Source organism: Pan paniscus, chromosome 21, assembly GCF_029289425.2.
Source record: "Pan paniscus chromosome 21, NHGRI_mPanPan1-v2.0_pri, whole genome shotgun sequence".
Lineage (NCBI taxonomy): Eukaryota > Metazoa > Chordata > Mammalia > Primates > Hominidae > Pan > Pan paniscus.
In genome coordinates, this window is record NC_073270.2 from 50,359,058 (window position 1) to 50,377,630 (window position 18,573).

At 52.5% G+C, this 18,573-nt stretch overlaps 1 protein-coding gene across 9 annotated transcripts in view; it reads right to left on the reverse strand.

The window, feature by feature from the left end:
- ADA (adenosine deaminase) overlaps positions 1-18,573 on the reverse strand; it is a 32,226-nt gene that overhangs the window by 6,311 nt on the left and 7,342 nt on the right. For 6 of the 9 annotated variants that reach the window (XM_003825933.6, XM_034947614.3, XM_063601060.1 and 3 more), the window contains exons 2-4: positions 10,403-10,464; positions 3,207-3,329; positions 620-763 (exon numbers count right to left, since the gene is read on the reverse strand). In XM_003825933.6, coding sequence (XP_003825981.1) covers positions 620-763; positions 3,207-3,329; positions 10,403-10,464 — 329 coding nt within the window. Of the gene's footprint in view, positions 1-619; positions 764-3,206; positions 3,330-10,402; positions 10,465-18,573 lie in introns of those variants that run through there. The other 3 variants (XM_063601065.1, XM_063601064.1, XM_063601063.1) reach the window with 1 other exon arrangement.

Here is an 18,573-nt window from a genome sequence, read left to right on the forward strand (position 1 = left end):
CCCCCAGGCCCTAGCATGTCCCTCTGGCTCTTAAAGCAGCTGGGTGCTCCTAGATCTTAGTGGGAGGTGTGGGGTGTCAACACGGCCCTCCCACCCCCAGATGGACAGCATTGCTAAGCTTGGGCCTGCCATGATGTTCACATTCTATATGTATCAGAATCATGGCTCAGAAAATGTGGCAGGGTGGTTTTGTGATACCACTTAGAGATCCATGGGGGCCCAGGCAGGGGGCTAGAAATGGGCCAGACTCACTTGAGTTATGAAGTTAGAGCAGGACCTTTAGGGCCTTTAGAGATCTGATCAGCATCAGTGACAAGGGAGACCCCTCAGAAATCCTGGGTGGCTAAGCAGGTTAACATTCCTGGACAGCAGGCCTGTGGCCAGAGCAAGACACAGCCAAACACTTGTGCCCAAGGTAAGAACATAACGGCAAAGGGAGGATGGGAACCACGTCTCTTGTGACAGAGTTAAACCCATCTTTCTGAGGCCATGGACCAGACTGGGGGCAAGAACAAGGTCTTGCTTGGGTCAGGGATTCCCAGCAGTTCGCCCTTCCAGTCTCAGAGCTGAGCCTCCCAGCCACACCCTCAGCATGGCCCCTTCCAGGCCCATCACTCACTCAGTCTGGTTCCAGGGGATTGGCTCCACTTTGGAGTTGGCCAGCAGGTGCGGACTGTACCGCACCTCCACATACACCACGCCCTCTTTGGCCTTCATCTCTACAAACTCATAGGCGATCCTTTTGATAGCCTCCCGGCAGCCCCTGGGAAGGGAAGAAAGGGGTTGGGAACAACCTTCCCCAAGTCCCTTGGGAGCTCCAGGAGCAAATGACATCCCCAACCCTTGGCAGATTAAACCCACTTCATCCCCCAGACCCAAGCTCTGGGCATCCACTGGATAAGATCCCAGACACTGGGCAAGTCCTATCAGCTCTACTTTGGAACTGCATGCCAGTTCTCACCCCTCCATCCTGGCCTGAATCACGCCATCTCTAACTGGCCTCCCTGTCTCCATGCTTGCCCCTGTCATCCTGTTCTCCACCCAGCAGTTGGGGCAATCTTTTAAGAAGGTAAATCAAAGCATATCACTTCTCCCCTCGAAGCCCCAGTAGCTTCCTGCCACGGAGAGTGACATCTCAACTCCCAGGTCCTGCCCACAAGGCCTGCATCCTCCAGGCCTTGCCAGCCTCCCCAGCATCTTCCTTCTCCCTCATTCCCTGAGGCCACCGGTGAAGACACAGGCCTGCTCTTCCCCGATACTGTCCTACACTGCGTCTCTCCTGCTCCCCTGGTTTAGAGCCAGCTGAAGCTTCACCTCCTCAGAGAGGCCTTCCCTGACCACCTTATCTTTTTTTTTTTTTTTTTTTTGAGACAGAATCTTGCTCTGTCGCCCAGGCTGGAGTGCAGTGGCGCCATCTCAGCTCACTGCACCCTCTGCCTCCTGGGTTCAAGTGATTCTTCTGCCTCAGCCTCCTGAGTAGCTGGGATCACAGGCGCGTGCCACCACGCCCGGCTAATTTTTTGTATTTTTAGTAGAGACAGCGTTTCACTGTGTTAGCCAGGATGGTCTCGATCTCCTGACCTCATGATCCGCCCACCTCAGCCTCCCAAAGTGCTGGGGTTACAGGAGTGAGCCACTGCACCTGGCCCAGACCGCCTTATCTTAAAACGGCCCCTCCACCATTCTCCTGGGCTTTCTTTTTCTCCCAGGTCCTTATCACTACTCAACATTGCGTGTCATATGGCTTATCAGCCAGTTTGCTGTATTCCCTACTAGAATGCAGTCTCCATGTGGCAAGGATCCCTCTGTCTTGTGATGGCTGTGACCTCTCAGCTGAGGACCATGCCTAGGACAGAGTAGCCCAATATTTGTTGGTGATGGAGTTAAGGCTGGCAGGGAAGAGAAATGAGAGAAAAGGACACAGCTGGACAAGTCCAGAGGGATGCCTGGATGTGGGAGACACGTGGGATACAGTCATGGACTTGGATCCTTGTGCCCACACTTATCTGCTGTGTGACCCCTGGTTAGTCACCCTCTGACACCTAGGTCAAGGAGTTATTGCGGGGACAAATGAGTCAAACTTCATAAACCCCACCCGGGTCAGTGCTTGGAGCAGAGCGGACAAATGCTCAAAACATTTTCGTTGTTATTACTGCATGTTTATTCCAGAAGCAAGGCACAAATTGGCCTGCCAGGGCCACTGTGTTGATCACGTAACGGTGGACTGTGCTTAGCTGGAAGTTTCCACCATGAAGAGTGAAAATGAAGTGATTACTAGAATGTGTGAGGGAAGGCACACAAGTGCTGGGAGAGCCCAGCGTGGGAAGAAAGTGCCCTGCCCAGGGGAGATCAGGCCACTCTCAGGAGAAGGGGTCACCAGAAGTTCTTGCATCTCGAGGATGAGGATGGAGGCCGGGCGCAGTGGCTCACGCCTGTAATCCCAGCACTTTGGGAGGCCGAGGCGGGCAGATCACCTGAGGTCAGGAATTCGAGACCAGCCTGGCAAACATAGTAAAACCCCATCTCTACTAAAAATACAAAACCATTAGTTGGGTGTGATGGTGGGTGCCTGTGATCCCAGCTACTTGGGAGGCTAAAGCAGGAGAATCCCTTAAACTGGGAGGTGGAGGTTGCAGTGAGCTGAGATCGCACCACTGCACTTCAGCCTGGGCAACAGAGTGAGACTCTGTCTCAATAAATAAATAAATAAATAAATAAATAAAGCAGTCATGGAAATTTCTCTCTAGCACTCACCCGTACCCCTTCTGGGCCTTTTCGGTACCTAGTGCTGTTCCCTAGCGACTCAAGACAAGAAAAAGAAAAAGCCTTTGGGAGAATCTTCCCCACATCTCCCCGCCCCCACCCTATATTCAGGCCTCTCCTCCCCTCACAACACGAAGCCCTGAACTAGGAGATAGATGGCCCGGGTTCAAGCTCTGCACTGCCTCTGACCCTGTGTTCTTAGCTCCCATATTCTGCCATTTCTCTGTAGAAGTTGAAGCAATTTCAGTCCATCACACCCACATCTCAGAAGGGAAAACTGAGGCCTAAAGGCACTGGAGAGACTCACTAAGTGTACACAATGGTGAGAAAGACAGCTGTGGTTTCAGAGCAACTTCTCTGGCCCCCACAGGCTGAGGGACAGGCCTGGTCCTAGTCATAGGGATCGATGCTGCCCCAGGACCTGCGGGTTGGGGGCAACTCACGCGATAGCAGGCATGTAGTAGTCAAACTTGGCCAGGAAGTCTGGAAGGGTGAGCGGCTTGTCCATGCCAATGACGTTCAGCAGCCCCCCTGCTGTGTTAGCTGGGAGGGCGATCCCTCTCCTCCTGGAAGCAAAACAGTGAGTGGTGGACCAACCTGGGGCAGGATCCAGGCAGGCCTGACAGGCCAGGGTGGAGCAGACTCAGGAGCGCCAGCCTCCTTGCAGGACCACAGCAGGAGACATGGGCGTCTCTCAGTCCAGCTGCTCCCACTGGACAGATGGGGAAACTGAGAACCAGGACCGGAATTTTTCCAGCACCTTCTACCCCCAATGCACAAGTCAGCAAATCTCAAGGGGGATAAACAGGTTGAAGTCGTGTGTGTGTGTGTGTATGTGTGCACCCATGCACACACCCCCTCCATATCCTTGGTTGACTGATGCTTGGAGACAAGGAAAGTGCCAGGTCAAGCTCATGGCTTCCTCCTCAGCCCCAGGAGCTGGCTCAGCCAGCTGGTCCTATGCCCAGTCGGGGGTTATCAGGGGCAGTAACTGCAGCATCACAATTCCCAGGGTAGGGGCAGGCGTCAGGACTTCACCCTCCATCTGGCTGGCACATCAGAGGCTTGCCCAGCCCAGCGCACTGGGAGAGGGCCGGTGGAGGCTCAGGGGAGGGGCCCAGTGGGCCGCCAGCCAGCTCAGACCTCTCTCCCCTCCCTGCCCACAGCCGCCACACCAGGCTGGACTACAGCAGCGCTCAGTAAGAGCGTGCTGGAAACAGCCCCTCTGGCTTGGAGCCTCCATTTCTCCCCAAGCATCTCGGCCTCCCCTCCTAGCCACGGGAAGCAGGGTGCGAGCTCAGGGGGGCTCCCTCTCTTCTGCACATGCTCCTGCCTCCTCATCCCATCCCGGCTCTGCTCCAGCTCACAAAGTCACCTCGAGCCTCAGTTTCCCCCCCCCTTTTTTTTTTTAAGATAAAACGGACAGCCAGAGAACACCAGACATTAAGAAATGCTTCTAGGCTGGGCACGGTGGCTCACGCCTGTAATCCCAGCACTTTGGCCTCCCAGGCCAAGGTGGGAGGATCATGAGGTCAGGAGATTGAGACTATCCTGGCCAACATGGTGAAACCCCGTCTCTACTAAAAATACAAAAATTAGTTGGGTGTGGTGGTGTGTGCCTGTAATCCCAGCTACTCAGGAGGCTGAGGCAGGAGAATCGCTTGAACCAGGGAGTCAGAGGCTGTGGTGAGCCGAGATCATGCTACTGCACTCCAGCCTGGTGACAGAGCGAGACTCTGTATCACAAAAAAAAAAAAAAAAAAAAAAAAGAAATGCTTCTAACACGAGGGACAAAACAAGAGAATAGACAAAAGCACTCCGAGGAAACAGCACAGAGAACAGATGAAAACCTAAGAACCAAAACAAAAAAGACATGAATATCCTCAAAGAGATGAGAAGACACAACATCCTTGAAAGGAGGGAACATTCAGAACCCAAGAACGAGCCCTTGGAAATTTACAAGAGAATGCGGCAGCAACTGTCACGATGTAAGAAAAGAACTGGAAGCTAAAAGTGAAGAAATCCTCCACAAAGTAGAACAAAAAGACAAGATGATGAAAAATAGGAGTAAACAGTTAAGGAAATTAGAAGATTAAATCAGGAGGTCCAAGCATCCAATTATCCACAAAGCAGAAACAGAAAAATAGGAGGCCGGGTGCAGTGGCTCATACCTGTAATCACAGTACTTTGGGAAGCCAAGGCTAGCGGATCACTTAAGCCCAGGAGTTTGAAACCAGCCTGGGCAACACGGTGAAACCCCTTCAAAACAAAAATTCACCAGGCGTGGTGGCGTGCACCTGTAGTCCCAGCTACTTGGGAGGCTAAGGTGGGAGGACCACCTGAGCCTGGAAGTCAAGGCTACTGCGGGCCAAGATTGTACCACTGCACTCCAGCTTGGGTGACAGAGCGAGACCCTGTCTCAAAAAAAAAAAAAAAAAGTAAAAAGGAGGAAAGTGCCAAAGAAACAGAAGTTTGACCAAATAGTGTTTTAGTGTTTGTAAGTAAGTTTGTAAGTCCTTTAATAGCTTCTGTTATTAAAATATTAAAATGCTTCCCTACATAAATAAGTTTCCTAAGCCCCCTGAATGTGCTCCCTTCCCCATCTGTTAGCCCCAGTCCCCATGAGTGCCCAGAGGGTACCACCAAGGGGTCACGCTGGTGCCCACCAGCCTGCTAGTCAGCCCCTAATCACTGCTCCTTACCAGCCCCTAATCCCTGTAAGAGCCTGCAGGGGAACCGTGCCCTGGTGCAGCACTGGCACCTGGAGGTCGGAGCTCAGTGCTTCGAGTTCCCCTGAGACTGCTTCCCCTCCCACTGCTGGCCAGCTGCCCCAAAGTCACCCTCACAAGGCCTTGCCCAGTAACTGTGGCCCCTGAAGAGCCTGTACCAGTTGTCAAACACTGTTGGGGATATCACTCTGGGAACTGCTGGGTAGAAGGCAGGGAGATGACACTAGGGCTCTGGCTCCCATATTGCCAAACCCAGTGGCCACCTTTGCCTGGGACCTGCTGCACCAGCCATGTGCGATTCTCCTAATGGTCTCCCTCCAGCCCCCAGGACTCCACCTGTGGGGGCTCTGCCCTCTGGTCGTTCTCTCTCAGACTCTGCCTTTTACACACCTGGCCAGGCCAACTCATCTCCTTTGGTGGTTTTCAGCTCCGGATCCAGAGGTCCACAGCTTCTAATTCTCTATGCCCACACACCACCACTGAGGGCCTGTGATGTGCTGGGCACTGGGCAGATAGCAGTGACCAAGACAGACCCATGTGTCTGGCTGCCTGTTGAGAGGCAGGCATGTCGTGCCACCTTTCCCCTTCCTCTAGATCACTCCCTTCCTGGGTTCCACATTTCCAAATACGGCTCCTCCATCTACCCAGCTGCCCACGCCAGAGACGGGCGCCTCCCCGTGCCCAGCACCAGCCGGTCCCCAAGAACAAATTATTTTGCTTTCTATTTCTCCTCTTTGATTCTTCTTCTCCAGCCTCCCTCCTCAACAACCATCAAGAAGGAACTTCTCAACACACAGTTTAGACAGAGCAGCCAGGGAAGGCCTCTCTGAGGAGGTGACATTTCAGCAGAAGCCTTGGGGTGGGGGCAGTTCTGGGCAGGGGAGGGGTCTGTACTAAAGCTGCAGGCAGGAAGCAGCGGGCATTGGAAGTGCAGGGTGGCTGGAGGTCAGAGAGCAGGCGTTTGTGCAGATGATGCACCAGGGAGGGCAGGGCCAGGCTGGGCTTAGGAAGGGACTGGGGCTTTGGCTGAAAGCACTGGGAAGGCACTGTAGGATTTCAAGCAGGGGACTAGCATGAAATAATTTACCTTTTTAAAAGCTCCTCTGGCTGCTGCGTGGGAAACAAATTGGAGGGAAGCCAGAGCTGAGGCCAGAGAGCTAATGTGGGGGCCCGACAGGAGACAAAGAGCACAGGGGACTCCCAGTGTCTCCCACGGGACACGGCTTCCAGAAGCTGCTCAGACTGAGCTGGAAAGCGCCCATCTGGAGCCCAAAGTTGAAGCAGGAAAGAGCTGTTCCTAGGGCCCTGGCACCTCTTGCTGTCCCTGGCCACCCACACAAGCCAAGGCTCCTCATAGGGCCACGCTCTGTTTTTTCTTTTGTTTTGTTTTTTTGAGACGGAGTCTTGCTCTTGTTGCCCAGGCTGGAGTACAATGGCACGACCTCGACTCACTGCAACCTTCACCTCCCTGGTTCAAGCGATTCTCCTGCCTCAGCCTCTCAAGTAGCTGGGATTATAGATGCCCACCACCACGCCTGGCTAATTTTTTGTATGTTTAGTAGACACGGGGTTTCCCCATGTTGGCCACGCTGGTCTTGAACTCCTGACCTCAGGTGATCCACCCGCCTTGGCCTCCCAAAGTGCTGGGATTACAGGCGTGAGCCACCATGCACGCTTTGTTCTTAGATGATCCCTACTCCCTGGTCAGCCACAGCTGCTGTGCTGGGGTACTGTCTGGTCCTCTTCCGGCCTTGGTGGGCAACACAGCCACAAGAAGCCCACCATCAGGAGCCCAGGGAGGGAGGGAGGATGAGCTCAGGGGTTGCAGGTCAAGTCCATCTCCCACCCCTATTTACCACATCATCCCAGGCAGGAGCTCTCCCCTCTAAGACCCTTGGTGCCCTTGTCAGTAAAACATAATATTTTCCATGTAGGGGTGCACAGAGGAAGAAATGAAATTTTGTGTGTCATGAGAAAGAGCAGACCCTGAAGCCCAGTGGTCTGGGTTTGAATCCCAGCTCTGTGACTTAAAGGCTGTGTGACCTTGGGCAAGTAACCCAGACTCTGTTTCCTAGGTCTGGCATGTTTGAAAAACATCCAGTGTGGACTAAGCAAGGAGCCTTAGAGAGGTCAGAGAGGCAATGCAGGCTTTGCAGAACTTTAAGGCCCATGTGTGGACTTTGGCTTTGACTCTGAGTGAGATGGGGAAGCTGGGGAATGAGCTGGGAAGACCATGGGTTAAGGCTCTTGCTCCAACTACAGCACTGCAGGGCCCGTAGAGAGGAAGGCCAGAGTAGATGGCTGAGACCAATCAGGAGGCCACAGCACCAGGGAGGGGCAGTAGTGGCCCAGACCAGGGCAGTGATCGGAGGAAAGAGCAGCCAGTTTCAGAATCTCTGTAGAAATAGTTGACAGGGTTATAAACAAGACTGAGAAAGAGGTTGGAGAGGCCCCTGAAAAGGCCAGAATCCTGGGAACTGGAGGAAGGAGAAATGGGTGAGGACAGTTAATGAAGCAGGCCTGAGTCCCAGAGCTGGAAAAAGGGCCACTGAATTGGGCCTAGCGGGGCTCAGGCCAGGGGCTCCCCTCCTCCTTCCATTCTTAGCCCATATTTGTGTGCATTTACAGACACCCATATCTGAGTGTGACAAATTCCCCAGTCCCCTGCCTGCTGACTTCAGGCCAAGCTCCAGCTGGCACCTGCCGCACACCATCTCCAAGGCCCAGAGGTGGTGTGAGGAATGGACGATCAGACCAGTGCCCCTCCCGGCAGCTCCTTTCCCCTTTCTCTTAGCCCCACCCGGCGCTCCCAGCCCCTGGCTGCAGCTGATGAGCCCTCCGTGACCCCTTAATGAGTGCCTGGGTTCGATCTCATCTTGGTGCCCCACTGAACGACCTCATTAGGGGCCTTGTGGTAAGTTGTCGGCTTGACATGGGCAAAGGCCAGGCAGAGATAAGCCAAGAGGTTTCACCCCACTTAGAGATATAAGCTCTAATTAATAAGAATATTATCATTAAGTGACATTTATGGAGCACATTAATGTGTGCTAGGCCCTGAACTAAGCATTTTACGGGCGTCACTTTACCAAAACCTCTAACTGACAGGGGGTAATGGCCAGGGCCATGGACTCGGGGGCAGACTATCTGGGTTCAAACCTCCGCCCTGTGCTTACTGGGCACCTTACTCCACCTACCACGGCTCAGTCTCCTCATCTGTAAATGACGGCAATAGAGTTCCTATCTTACAAACTGTTGTGAGGCTTCAATAACTTAACCCGGGTAACGCACTTAAAGAAGTGTTTGGCACACAGGAGATGCTAATGTGCTTATGCCTTGCAGTTAAATAGGAATTAAATCAATGGCAGCTTCCTGGGGCAGAAAAAGGTCCCTGGAAGTGCGAAAAGATAGAGAATAGTGGACTTACCAGAAATCCCTCAGGGAGTTGGTGGAGATGCTCCCGAGAGTTGGGGGCAACCCCCCGGGATCCCTCATTCTCTCCATGAGGGCAGGCCTCTGAATAACAGGATTCTGGCTTATGGAGCAGAAATGTTCAAATTTGGGTCCCGAGCTGAATTTCAAAACTGTGAGGGAGAGGCTGAGTTCTTTCAGCTCCAAACAAAATGAGTGTTGTGCAAACATCCGAGGAACACAGGTCTGCTGGGGCAGGGCTGGGTGGACAAGGAGCCCCTAGCTCCTAGGTCATCTCTCTAGGGAGGGCCTGTTCTTAGCCTCAGTTGATAGAGACCAAGTTCGCAGACAGGAGATAATATGTCCAAATTTGAATCCAGATCCACTGGCCTTTAAAGTCCCTGCCCTTAAAAGCTGGTCCTAAGAGAGGAGCTGCTGTGAGCCCTTGAGGTCTGGGTAGGAAGGGAAGAACCTTCCTCGCTGGGGAACAGGGGGACCCTCTGGCCCCCTAGCATCTCTGAGAGCTGAGGCAGGAAGTGTGTTCTCACTTGGAAGATGCAGAGATTTAGGCCCAGAGCTGGGGAGCCACTTTTCCGTGACTCCTAGCAGGTTATGACCCTGATGATGTAGTAAAGCCTTAGGGGTCAGACAGCCTTGGGTTCAACTCTTGATCTGCTATTAATTTGTGTGACCTTGGACAACTGTCTTGGCTGAGCCCATTCCCTCCTCAGTAAAATGCAGAGAGCATATCCTTCTCTTCCAAGCGTGGAGGAATTCAATGAGCTGATAAAGCCCCGCCCAGCTCTAGGAGATGCTCAAGAAATTGTACTGGCATCTCATGTGAGCACATCACCTGCTATATATAGGCTCTCAGTTAAGTCAAAAGACAGAAGCCAGGCACAGTGGCTCATGCCTGTAATCCCAGCACTGTGGGAGGCCAAGCTGGGTGGATCACTTGAGGTCAGGAGTTCGAGACCAGCCTGGCCAACATGGTGAAACCCCATCTCCGCTAAAAATACAAAAATTAGCTGGATGTGGTGGCATGTGCTTGTAATCCCAGCTACTCAGGAGGCTGAGGCAGGAGAATCACTTGAACCCAGGAGGTGGAGGTTGCAGTGAGCCGAGATCGTGCCACTGCACTCCAGCCTGGGCGACAGAGCAAGACTCTATCTCAAAAGAAAAAAAAAAAGACGGATTCAGCCCTGGGAACTACCTTCATGCACGTATGTTGGTGGGTGGGGAGAGCAGGTTCAGGCCTGGCTCACCTGACACCAGGAGGACAAGACTCAGAGGCCCAGAAAGCTCAGGAGTTGGTCTGCGGGTCTCCAGCTCAGTGCTGAGGCCTCCATGTCCTCACAGTCCCACTTCTGGCCTGGAGCTGGCTTGATTCCCACAGGGAGACAGGAAGGAACAGTGACCCTGGAATTCCCCAGGGGCCTCTGGGTGGAGCTGGGGACCCCACTCAAATCCCAGGGAGAGAGGGCTCTTCTGTATGGACTTACCTGCCATAGTATAAGATGGTTTCAGGCTTGATGGATCCGTCTAGGTGGACATGCAGTTCTACCTGCAAGGGGGCAGGGGGAAGAGAGAGAGAGGGAGAGAGAGAACAAATACCTATGAGTTCACGAAGGACCTTTCAGAGCTTAATGTTAACATTAATCATGATAACCATTAGCCACCATTTTACTGGCTGGCTGCTGACCCCATATACTTCGGTAAACTCTGTACTGCACTATCTCATTTAATCCGCTCCTGGGATGTGGGTTCAGCTGTTATCTCGATCTCTTTCACAATTGAGGACACTGAAGTTCGGAGGGGTTAAATATCTCATCCAAGGCCACACAGATTGCAAGTAATAGAGGCAGAAGCCCAACCCAGTATCTTTGTTCTTAATCGCAGCTGGTGAGTGGCAGAGGCGGAATTCTAACCCAAGCCCAATTCCAAAGCTTGTGCTCCAGGTCACGTAGGCAGCTCCCGCTCTCAGCCAACTAAATAAACTACTTTAACAAAAGGGATTGACCCAGATGTCCCAAACTAGGGAAGAGTCACAGCATATTTCAAAATTCAGGATCCATTTTCGTTTTCTTTTTTTGAGACGGATGGAGTCTTGCTCTGTCTCCCAGGCTGGAGTGCAGTGACGTGATCTCCTCTCACTGCAACCTCCACCTCCTGGGTTCAAGCAATTCTTGTGCCTCAGCCTCTGGAGTAGCTGGGACTATAGGCAGGTGCCACCACGCCCAGTTAATTTTTGTATTTTTAGTAGAGACGGGGTTTCACCATGTTGCTCGGGCTAGTCTCAAACTCCTGACCTCAGGTGATCCACCCACCTCAGCCTCCCAAAGTGCTGGGATTACAGGTATGTGCCACCGCAAACGACCCAGGCTCCATTTTCAAAAGCAGATGCTACTCAAGCATAGCCTATCAGGAATCAATATTAGGCAACGGAAGATCTTTCTGGTACTCTAGAGTTTAAGAGTAGGATCCTTGGAGGCAGCCCATCTGGCTTGACTCCCAGTTCTGCTGTGTGACCTCAGACAAGACACTTGACCTCTCTGAGCCTTAGTTTCCTCAACTGAAAAACAATGGAATATTATGCTCCCCTGTCCAAGAAAAATTGTAAGGATTAAAAAGGGCAGTGTAGGTGGACATGGATAGCCCAAAGGAAACAGCCCCTGCCGCTCAGTCAGGGTGTTTACCATGAGCTGTTAGGAGAAGCACAGCAGGCAGTGGAAGACGGTGGGGAAAGGGACTTTGCTGTTCCTGCTGTTCCTGTTCCAAATGATGGAAGCTTTCCCCCCAGCCAGGGGAGATCCAGAAAACTCTCAGCTGACATCTCATGCTGGGGTGGGGAGCATGGAGAGCTGGATAAGAAAGTTGGCTGCCCTGGCTCAGGGAGGAACAGCCAAGGAGCTGCTGGCCCAAGGGCGTCTAGGAGCACATACATGAGCTGCCTCCTGCAGAGGAAACCCAACCCAGGCCCAGGGGAGGCCAGCAGGGAACAGAGACACCAGAGGTCCTATGAGCAGGACCTCAGAGTCATCAGATCTCTCCTGAGGTCATCCAGCTGGCAGGGGACAGAGTGGTCTTCACACCCAGTCTCAGGGCCAACTTAGTTGTTGAATTCCCTGACAAAATGAGTTCAGTTCCCACCCAGCCAAACGTCTGTTTCTCGGGTTCTCAAAATATGCTCAGCATTGGGAATACCGAAGCTTATAGCCCAGGGAACGGCCAACCAGCTGTGTGACCTCAGGCAAGGGACCTCACCTCTCTGAGCCTCTGTTTTCTATCCTTAACCCTCACAGGGCTATGGAGAGTGCCCCGCCAGAGAGCCGGAGTCACACTATATAGAGCATCATGCGGTTAGAGCTGGAATCTCGGCTCCTCCACTCACTCCCTGCTTGACCCTGAGAAAGTCACTTCACTTCCTGTGCCTCGGCATTCTCATCTGTTAAGTGGGGAGAATGGCAGTCCTTCCTTCTAGGCTTCATGAGGGTTAACTGCATTAGTAGGCAGGGAGTTCTTGGCACATAGCAAATGCTAAATAGTTGTCAACTAAAAGTCAATGAAGGCTGGGCATGGGGGCTCACGCCTGTAATTCAGCCACTTTGGGAGGCTGAGGTGGGTGGATCACCTGAGGCCAGGAGTTTGAGACCAGCCTGGCCAACATGGTGAAACCCCATCTCTACTAAAAATGCAAAAAATTAGCCAGGCGTGGTGGCGCGCACCCGTAATCCCAGCTACTTGGGAGGCTGAGACAGGAGAATCACCTGAACCCGGGAGGCAGAGGCTGCAGTGAGCCGAGATTACGCCACTGCACTCCAGCCTGGGCGACAAGAGCGAAACTCCATCTCAAAAATAAAAAATAAAAATAAAATAAAAGTCAACGAAGGCCTGCGCTCCTGCTGGATGCTAGATTGTGGAGTTAAACAGGAGGGTCCAAGTCCTGTTCCTGGGGCTTGTACAGGCCCCAGAGTGGGAGAGGCATTAAGCAAATGTCACATGGGAAAATGTACAGTCACAAACCAAGACGACTCCTTGGGAAGTACAAACACAGTCCTATGACAGAGGGTAACAAACAAGAGCAGTGAATACATCTAGAGGGCCAACAATGAGCCTGAGCGAAAAGCTAGAGGATAGCGAGGAACCCACAACACAAGGCAGGGGTGCGGAGGGAGGCAGGAAGAAAATTCCAGGCAGAAGGAAAAGCATGTGCAAGGCCCTATGGCAGGAGAAAACGGGGTGTATGAAACGGATTAAATAGAGGTTCAGAGAAGGGAGGGTTCATGGTACTGGAGAGGCTGCAGGATAGGACCACCCAGGCAGGGCTGTGAGGGCCACGAGGAGTCAGGCTTTATCTGGAAAGCACACAGAGGCCATTGCAGGGTTGGCGGCTGGTTAGAGAAAGAGGATGGCTCCTCCAAGGCCAGTTAGAGGCTACTGCAGCCATTTGAAAGATGACGGTGGCTTGGACCAGGGTTGTGAGGTGCATAGAGGAAAAACAGGTGGATAGAAAGAGATGCCAAGGCTCACACTTCAGGTTAGGCCTGAGTGGGGAGCAATTCCCGCAGTTTGAGACAGAGAACTCTGGAAGAGAAGACCAAGTCCTGGAGCTCCCTCCAGGAGGGAGGATGCGGGGGAGGGAGGCATGATTGGTTTGGTCTTAGTTATGTTACACTAGAGACGCCTTTTGTTTTTTTAAGACGGAGTTTCGCTCTGTTGCCCAGGCTGGAGTGCAGTGGCTCCAGCTCGGCTCACGGCAACCTCCACCTCCCGGGTTCAAGCGATTCTCCTGCCTCAGCCTCCCGAGTAGTTGGGACTACAGGCACCCACCATCATGCCCAGCTAATTTTTGTATTTTTAGTAGAGATGGGGTTTCACCATATTGGCCAGGCTGGTCTTGAACTCCTGACCTCAAGTGATCTGCCCACCTCGGCCTCCCAAAGTGCTGGGGTTACAGGTGTGAACCATCGTGCCCAGCCAACTGGAGATGCCTTTGAGATATCCAAAGGTAAGTGGAAGAACCCAGTGGGATACAAGAGTCTAGAGCTGGCCTGAGAAGCCCAAGCTGGGAATGTAGGTAGGAGTGTGGGTAAACACAGAAGCTGTGGGCTTGAAGGAGCTCGCCTAGGGAGAAAATATCAAGGGAGGTAAGGAAAAGGCCTAGGATGAAGCTTTGACCAGCACAAGCACTTAATGGCCTTACGGAGGAGGCTGAGCCTACAGAACTGTGGCCAGAGAGGTGAGAGGGTGTGTGGTATGCAGAAGGCCAGGCCGTCAGATGTCAAGGAGAAGCAAGCAACGGTTCACAGGGTTAGCATAGTGGGCTGAATGGTGGCCTCCACAAAGCTGTCTACATGCTAATCCTAATCCCCAGAACCTGTAAAGATTACCTTATATGGGTCGGGCGTGGTGGCTCATGCCTGTAATCCCAACACTTTGGGAGGCTGAGGTGGGTGGATCAGTCGAGGTTAGGAGTTCAACACCAGCCTGGCCAACATGGTGAAATCCCCTCTCTATTAAAAATACAAAAATCAGCCAGGCATGGTGGCATGCACCTGTAGTCCCAGCTACTCAGGAGACTGAGGTAGGAGAATCATCTGAACCTGGGAGGCGGAGGTTGCAGTGAGCCGAGATTGAGCCACTAGCACTCCAGCCTGGGCAACAGAGCAATACTCCCTCTCAAAAAAAAAATATTACCTTATGGCGGGTGGATCACCTGAGGCCAGGAGTTCGAGACCAGCCTGGCCAACATGGTGAAACCCCATGTCTACTAAAAATATAAAAGTTAGCTGGGCATGGTGGCGGGTACCTATAATCCCAGCTACTCAGGAGGCTGAGGCAGGAGAATTGCTTGAACCTGGGGGCAGAGATTCCAGTGAGCCGAGATTAAATCACTTTACTCCAGCCTGGGTGAAAGTGCAAAACTCCACCTCAAAAAAGAAAAAAAAAATTACCTTATATGGCAAAGTGTGATTATTAAATGTCTTGACAGGAAGAGTTTATCCTGGATTATCTGGTTGGGCCCTAGATGCAATCACAGGTATCCTTATAAGACAGAAGCAGAGAGTTTTAAGAGAAACACACACAAGAGGAAGCAGCAACGTGACCTCAGAGGCAGAGACTGGAATGATGCGGCCATAAGCCAAGGAATGCCTGGAGCCACCAGCAACCAGAAGAGGCAAGGAATGGATTCCCCCGAGAGCCTTCAGTGGGCATGTGGCTCTGATGATATCTTGATGTTGGACTTCTGGGCCCCAGAACTGCCAGGGCACACGTTTCTGTTGGTTGAAGCCATGCAGGGTGTGGCAACTTGTCACGGCAGCCACAGAAAACTCACATGGTCAGGCCCTGCTGGAGGTCACAGGATGGAAGGGCAGAAACTTGTCCGTCGGGCTAAAAGCGCAGGCACTGGGGGCTTCAGAGGAGTAGTTCTTAACCCCGGCTGCGAATTAGGAGCACGGGAAGTTCTGGCCAGTTCCCAAGGCCTCAACCCCATCTGAGGTCAATTAAAGAAAAATCCTTGGTGGCAGGCCCAGGTGGAGGACTTTTTTTTAAAAAACACGTAGTCAAGATTGGGAACCACTGCCGTAGAGGAACCGTTCTAGAGGCCTGAGTGAGGGTAGAATCCGCATGGGAATAAGGTAAGAAAGAAGTGGAGGTAAGAAGAGGAAGAAGGTTTAGACTACTCTTTCACAATTTTGCCCCTAAAGGAACTAGCAGCCTTGGAGGGGGCAGGACGTGCATGTGGGTCAAGAGAATGGCAGGCTTTTTCAAAGGGGCATGTCTTGGGCAAGTTTAAACACCCATGGGGATGATTGAGGCTGAGTGAAAGGAGTTGCATGAGGTTACTGGGAAGGTAGGAGGAAGTCAGAAAGTCAGAAGGTCAAACCAGGCCTGGCCTTGGAGCCCCTGAGAACAGGAGGATCAGGCAGTGAATGGGGGCGGTAGTCACGTCCCCTTGTGGGTGGGACTGGTAGGGGAGGTCTGCATGGCTACTTCTGGCTAAAGTATTTATTCATTTATTTACCTGTTTTTTGTTTTTTGTTGTTTTTTTTTTGAGATGGAGTCTGGCTCTGTTGCCCAGGCTGGAGTGCAGTGGCAAGATCTCAGCTCATCGCAGCCTCTGCCTCCCAGGTTCAAGGGATTCTCGTGCCTCAGCCTCCCAAGTAGCTGGGATTACAGGCGCCCACCACCATGCCCGGCTAATTTTTGTACTTTTAGTAGAGACAGGGTTTCACCATGTTGGCCAGGCTGGTTTTGAACTCCTGACCTCAGGTGATCCACCCACCTAGGCCTCCCAAAGTGTTAGGATTACAGGCATGAGCGGCCTTACCCTGCCTGGCAAAAGTATTTAAATGCCAATTCAAGAGCCCACCTCCCAGCTCTGCTTTAGTCTGGCACAACAATTGGCAATGTTCAGAGTGGAATCTTCCCATCTGCCTGGGGCCCTGAGTGATCCAAGGAGCCGAAACCTCACTGGAGGCCCTGGAGGGACAAGCAGTATGAGGTCAACCTGGGTCTCTGCAGACCCCTCAGACCTGGGGGCTGTTTGTTACCACAGCAGCACAAGGTAGCCTCTCCTGCCTCAGAATGAGCAAACACACCTTTCTGAACTCAGCCTTGCAAACTGTGATAAGAAGCAGACCAAGTGCTATGAGATAAAGAAAAATCACACTGGGGTGGGGGCAATTTAGAAAGTGTGTTGGGAAAAGATCACTTAAAGGGGGAGTTCGCCAGGGAGAAGAAAGAAGGAGAGGGAGAATGGCTCCAGGCAGGGGAGCTGCGTGTGCTTAGTGTCTGAATCAGGAAGCAGGCGGGGAGTTGGCCAGAGTGCAGAGTGAGGTTAGTGGTGAGAAATGAGGCCAGGGCAAAGTGGAGAGGGGGCAGGGAGATTGCAGAGGCCAAAGCAAAGGGTTTTCCACCCAAGTGTGTTAAATCGGAGAGTCCCCTTTAAAAAAACCTTTCCCGGCTGCTGTGTGGAGGACAGGATGGCAGGAAGCCAGAACAGAAGACCAGCTACTGCGGGAGGGAAGATCTGATTGGGATTTGAATAACATGCGGGAAGTACTCAAGGCAGCGTCAGAGACAGTGGGTGCTCAGCGGAGCAGGAGCCAGACGGTGCCGGGGTGCAGGAGCTAGGGGTTCAGGGAGCCGGGCAGGAGGCAGGAGCGCCTCTGGGAAGGGGGAAAGCAGAGCCAGCTGCCCACCATGACCAGTAGCACTCATCTCTTCTTACGGCTGCCTGAGAAGAGGCCCAGACGCGTTTCAGGTGTGGAGCAGAGGCAGGAAGCCACCTCCACAGGTGGCTCAAGCTCAGGCAGGCCTCCTACTGAATTTTCTAGAAAACTGCAACACACCATGGGAAGTCTGTCAGCCTATTCCAGATGACAATGACAAGGGGGTGGCGACCCCGCTCTCCTGTCTCCTTTCAGGGAAAAGGGTCAGCAGTGGCCTCAAACTTTTGAGTATCTACTATGTGCTAGACCATCTATATGCATTATCTTATTTCATCCTTACAACCAGCAAGGTAGAGACTTCACTCCCATTTTACTGATGAAGAAACTGAGGTTCAAAGAAGGTACCCCAAAACAGTCAGTGATGGAGTCAGAATTTGAACCCTAGTCTGATTCTTGAGCTCCTAACCACTCTACTGTACTGCCTCTGGGCCTAGCCTCAGACATCAATAATACAGAAATAATAATAAAGCAGCTACCTACTGTTTTCAGACCCTTTATCTCATTTCATCTTAATCCCTAGGCAATGTACATATCGGCCCATGTTACAGATGGGGAAATGGACTTGCCAGGCTAAGCCCGGAGAAGTTCAGTGGCCTGTCCAGAGTTACACAAAATTGATGGTGGTAGAGCTAGGGTGGAACTCAAGTCCCTCTGCCTCAGCCCAAGCCCTGCCCACAGGCCACACCCCCTCCCTGGCACTCATGTCGAGACAGTGCCTGGCCTCCTGACCTCTCCAGAGGGGAATCTCACGCCCCTTCCCACTGCCTTTGCTCTCTGCAAGGCTGACTCACAGCCAGCCCAGCATTTGTCTGAACAGCAGGAAATCCTCCCAGCGCTGATGTGAACAGGAAGCATCCTCAGTTACCAACAAATATTTACTAAGCCCCACTATGTGCCGGGCACCGTGGAGGCCCTCGGGAAATGCACTAAGTCCCTGCTCTCAAGAGATGCGTGCCAGAGAGGTCCAGGGTGGTGGGTTCACTTACCCAAGGTCACTCAGTGTGTCGGTGGCAGAGCTACCATGAGGACCCAGGTCTTGGACTCCTGGGACAGATACTCCCAGATCTGACTCATGTTTCCACGTTCCCAACTGCTGGAGGGCGAGCAGGGCCGTCTACCTCCAAGGCAAACCTAGTCAGATTAGTTCTCCCTGGTGAGCCTTGGGGACAACTAATCTGACTGGGTTTACCTTGGAGGTAGACAGCCCTGCTCGCCCTCCAGCAGTTGGGTTTGCCTCCCAAACACATCGCTCTGTTTTGTTTTCGTCTGACTTTTTGGGTTCATGTATGTAACATGTCTGTCTCCCTCATGAGCCATTTGCTGAGAGGGGGGACCTTGTCTGTGTCATCATGTCGTGTCCTCAGCACCTCGCACAGCACCTAGTGCTCTCTGTGTTCAATGACCACACCGTTATTTCCTCATCTCCCTGTCCCATG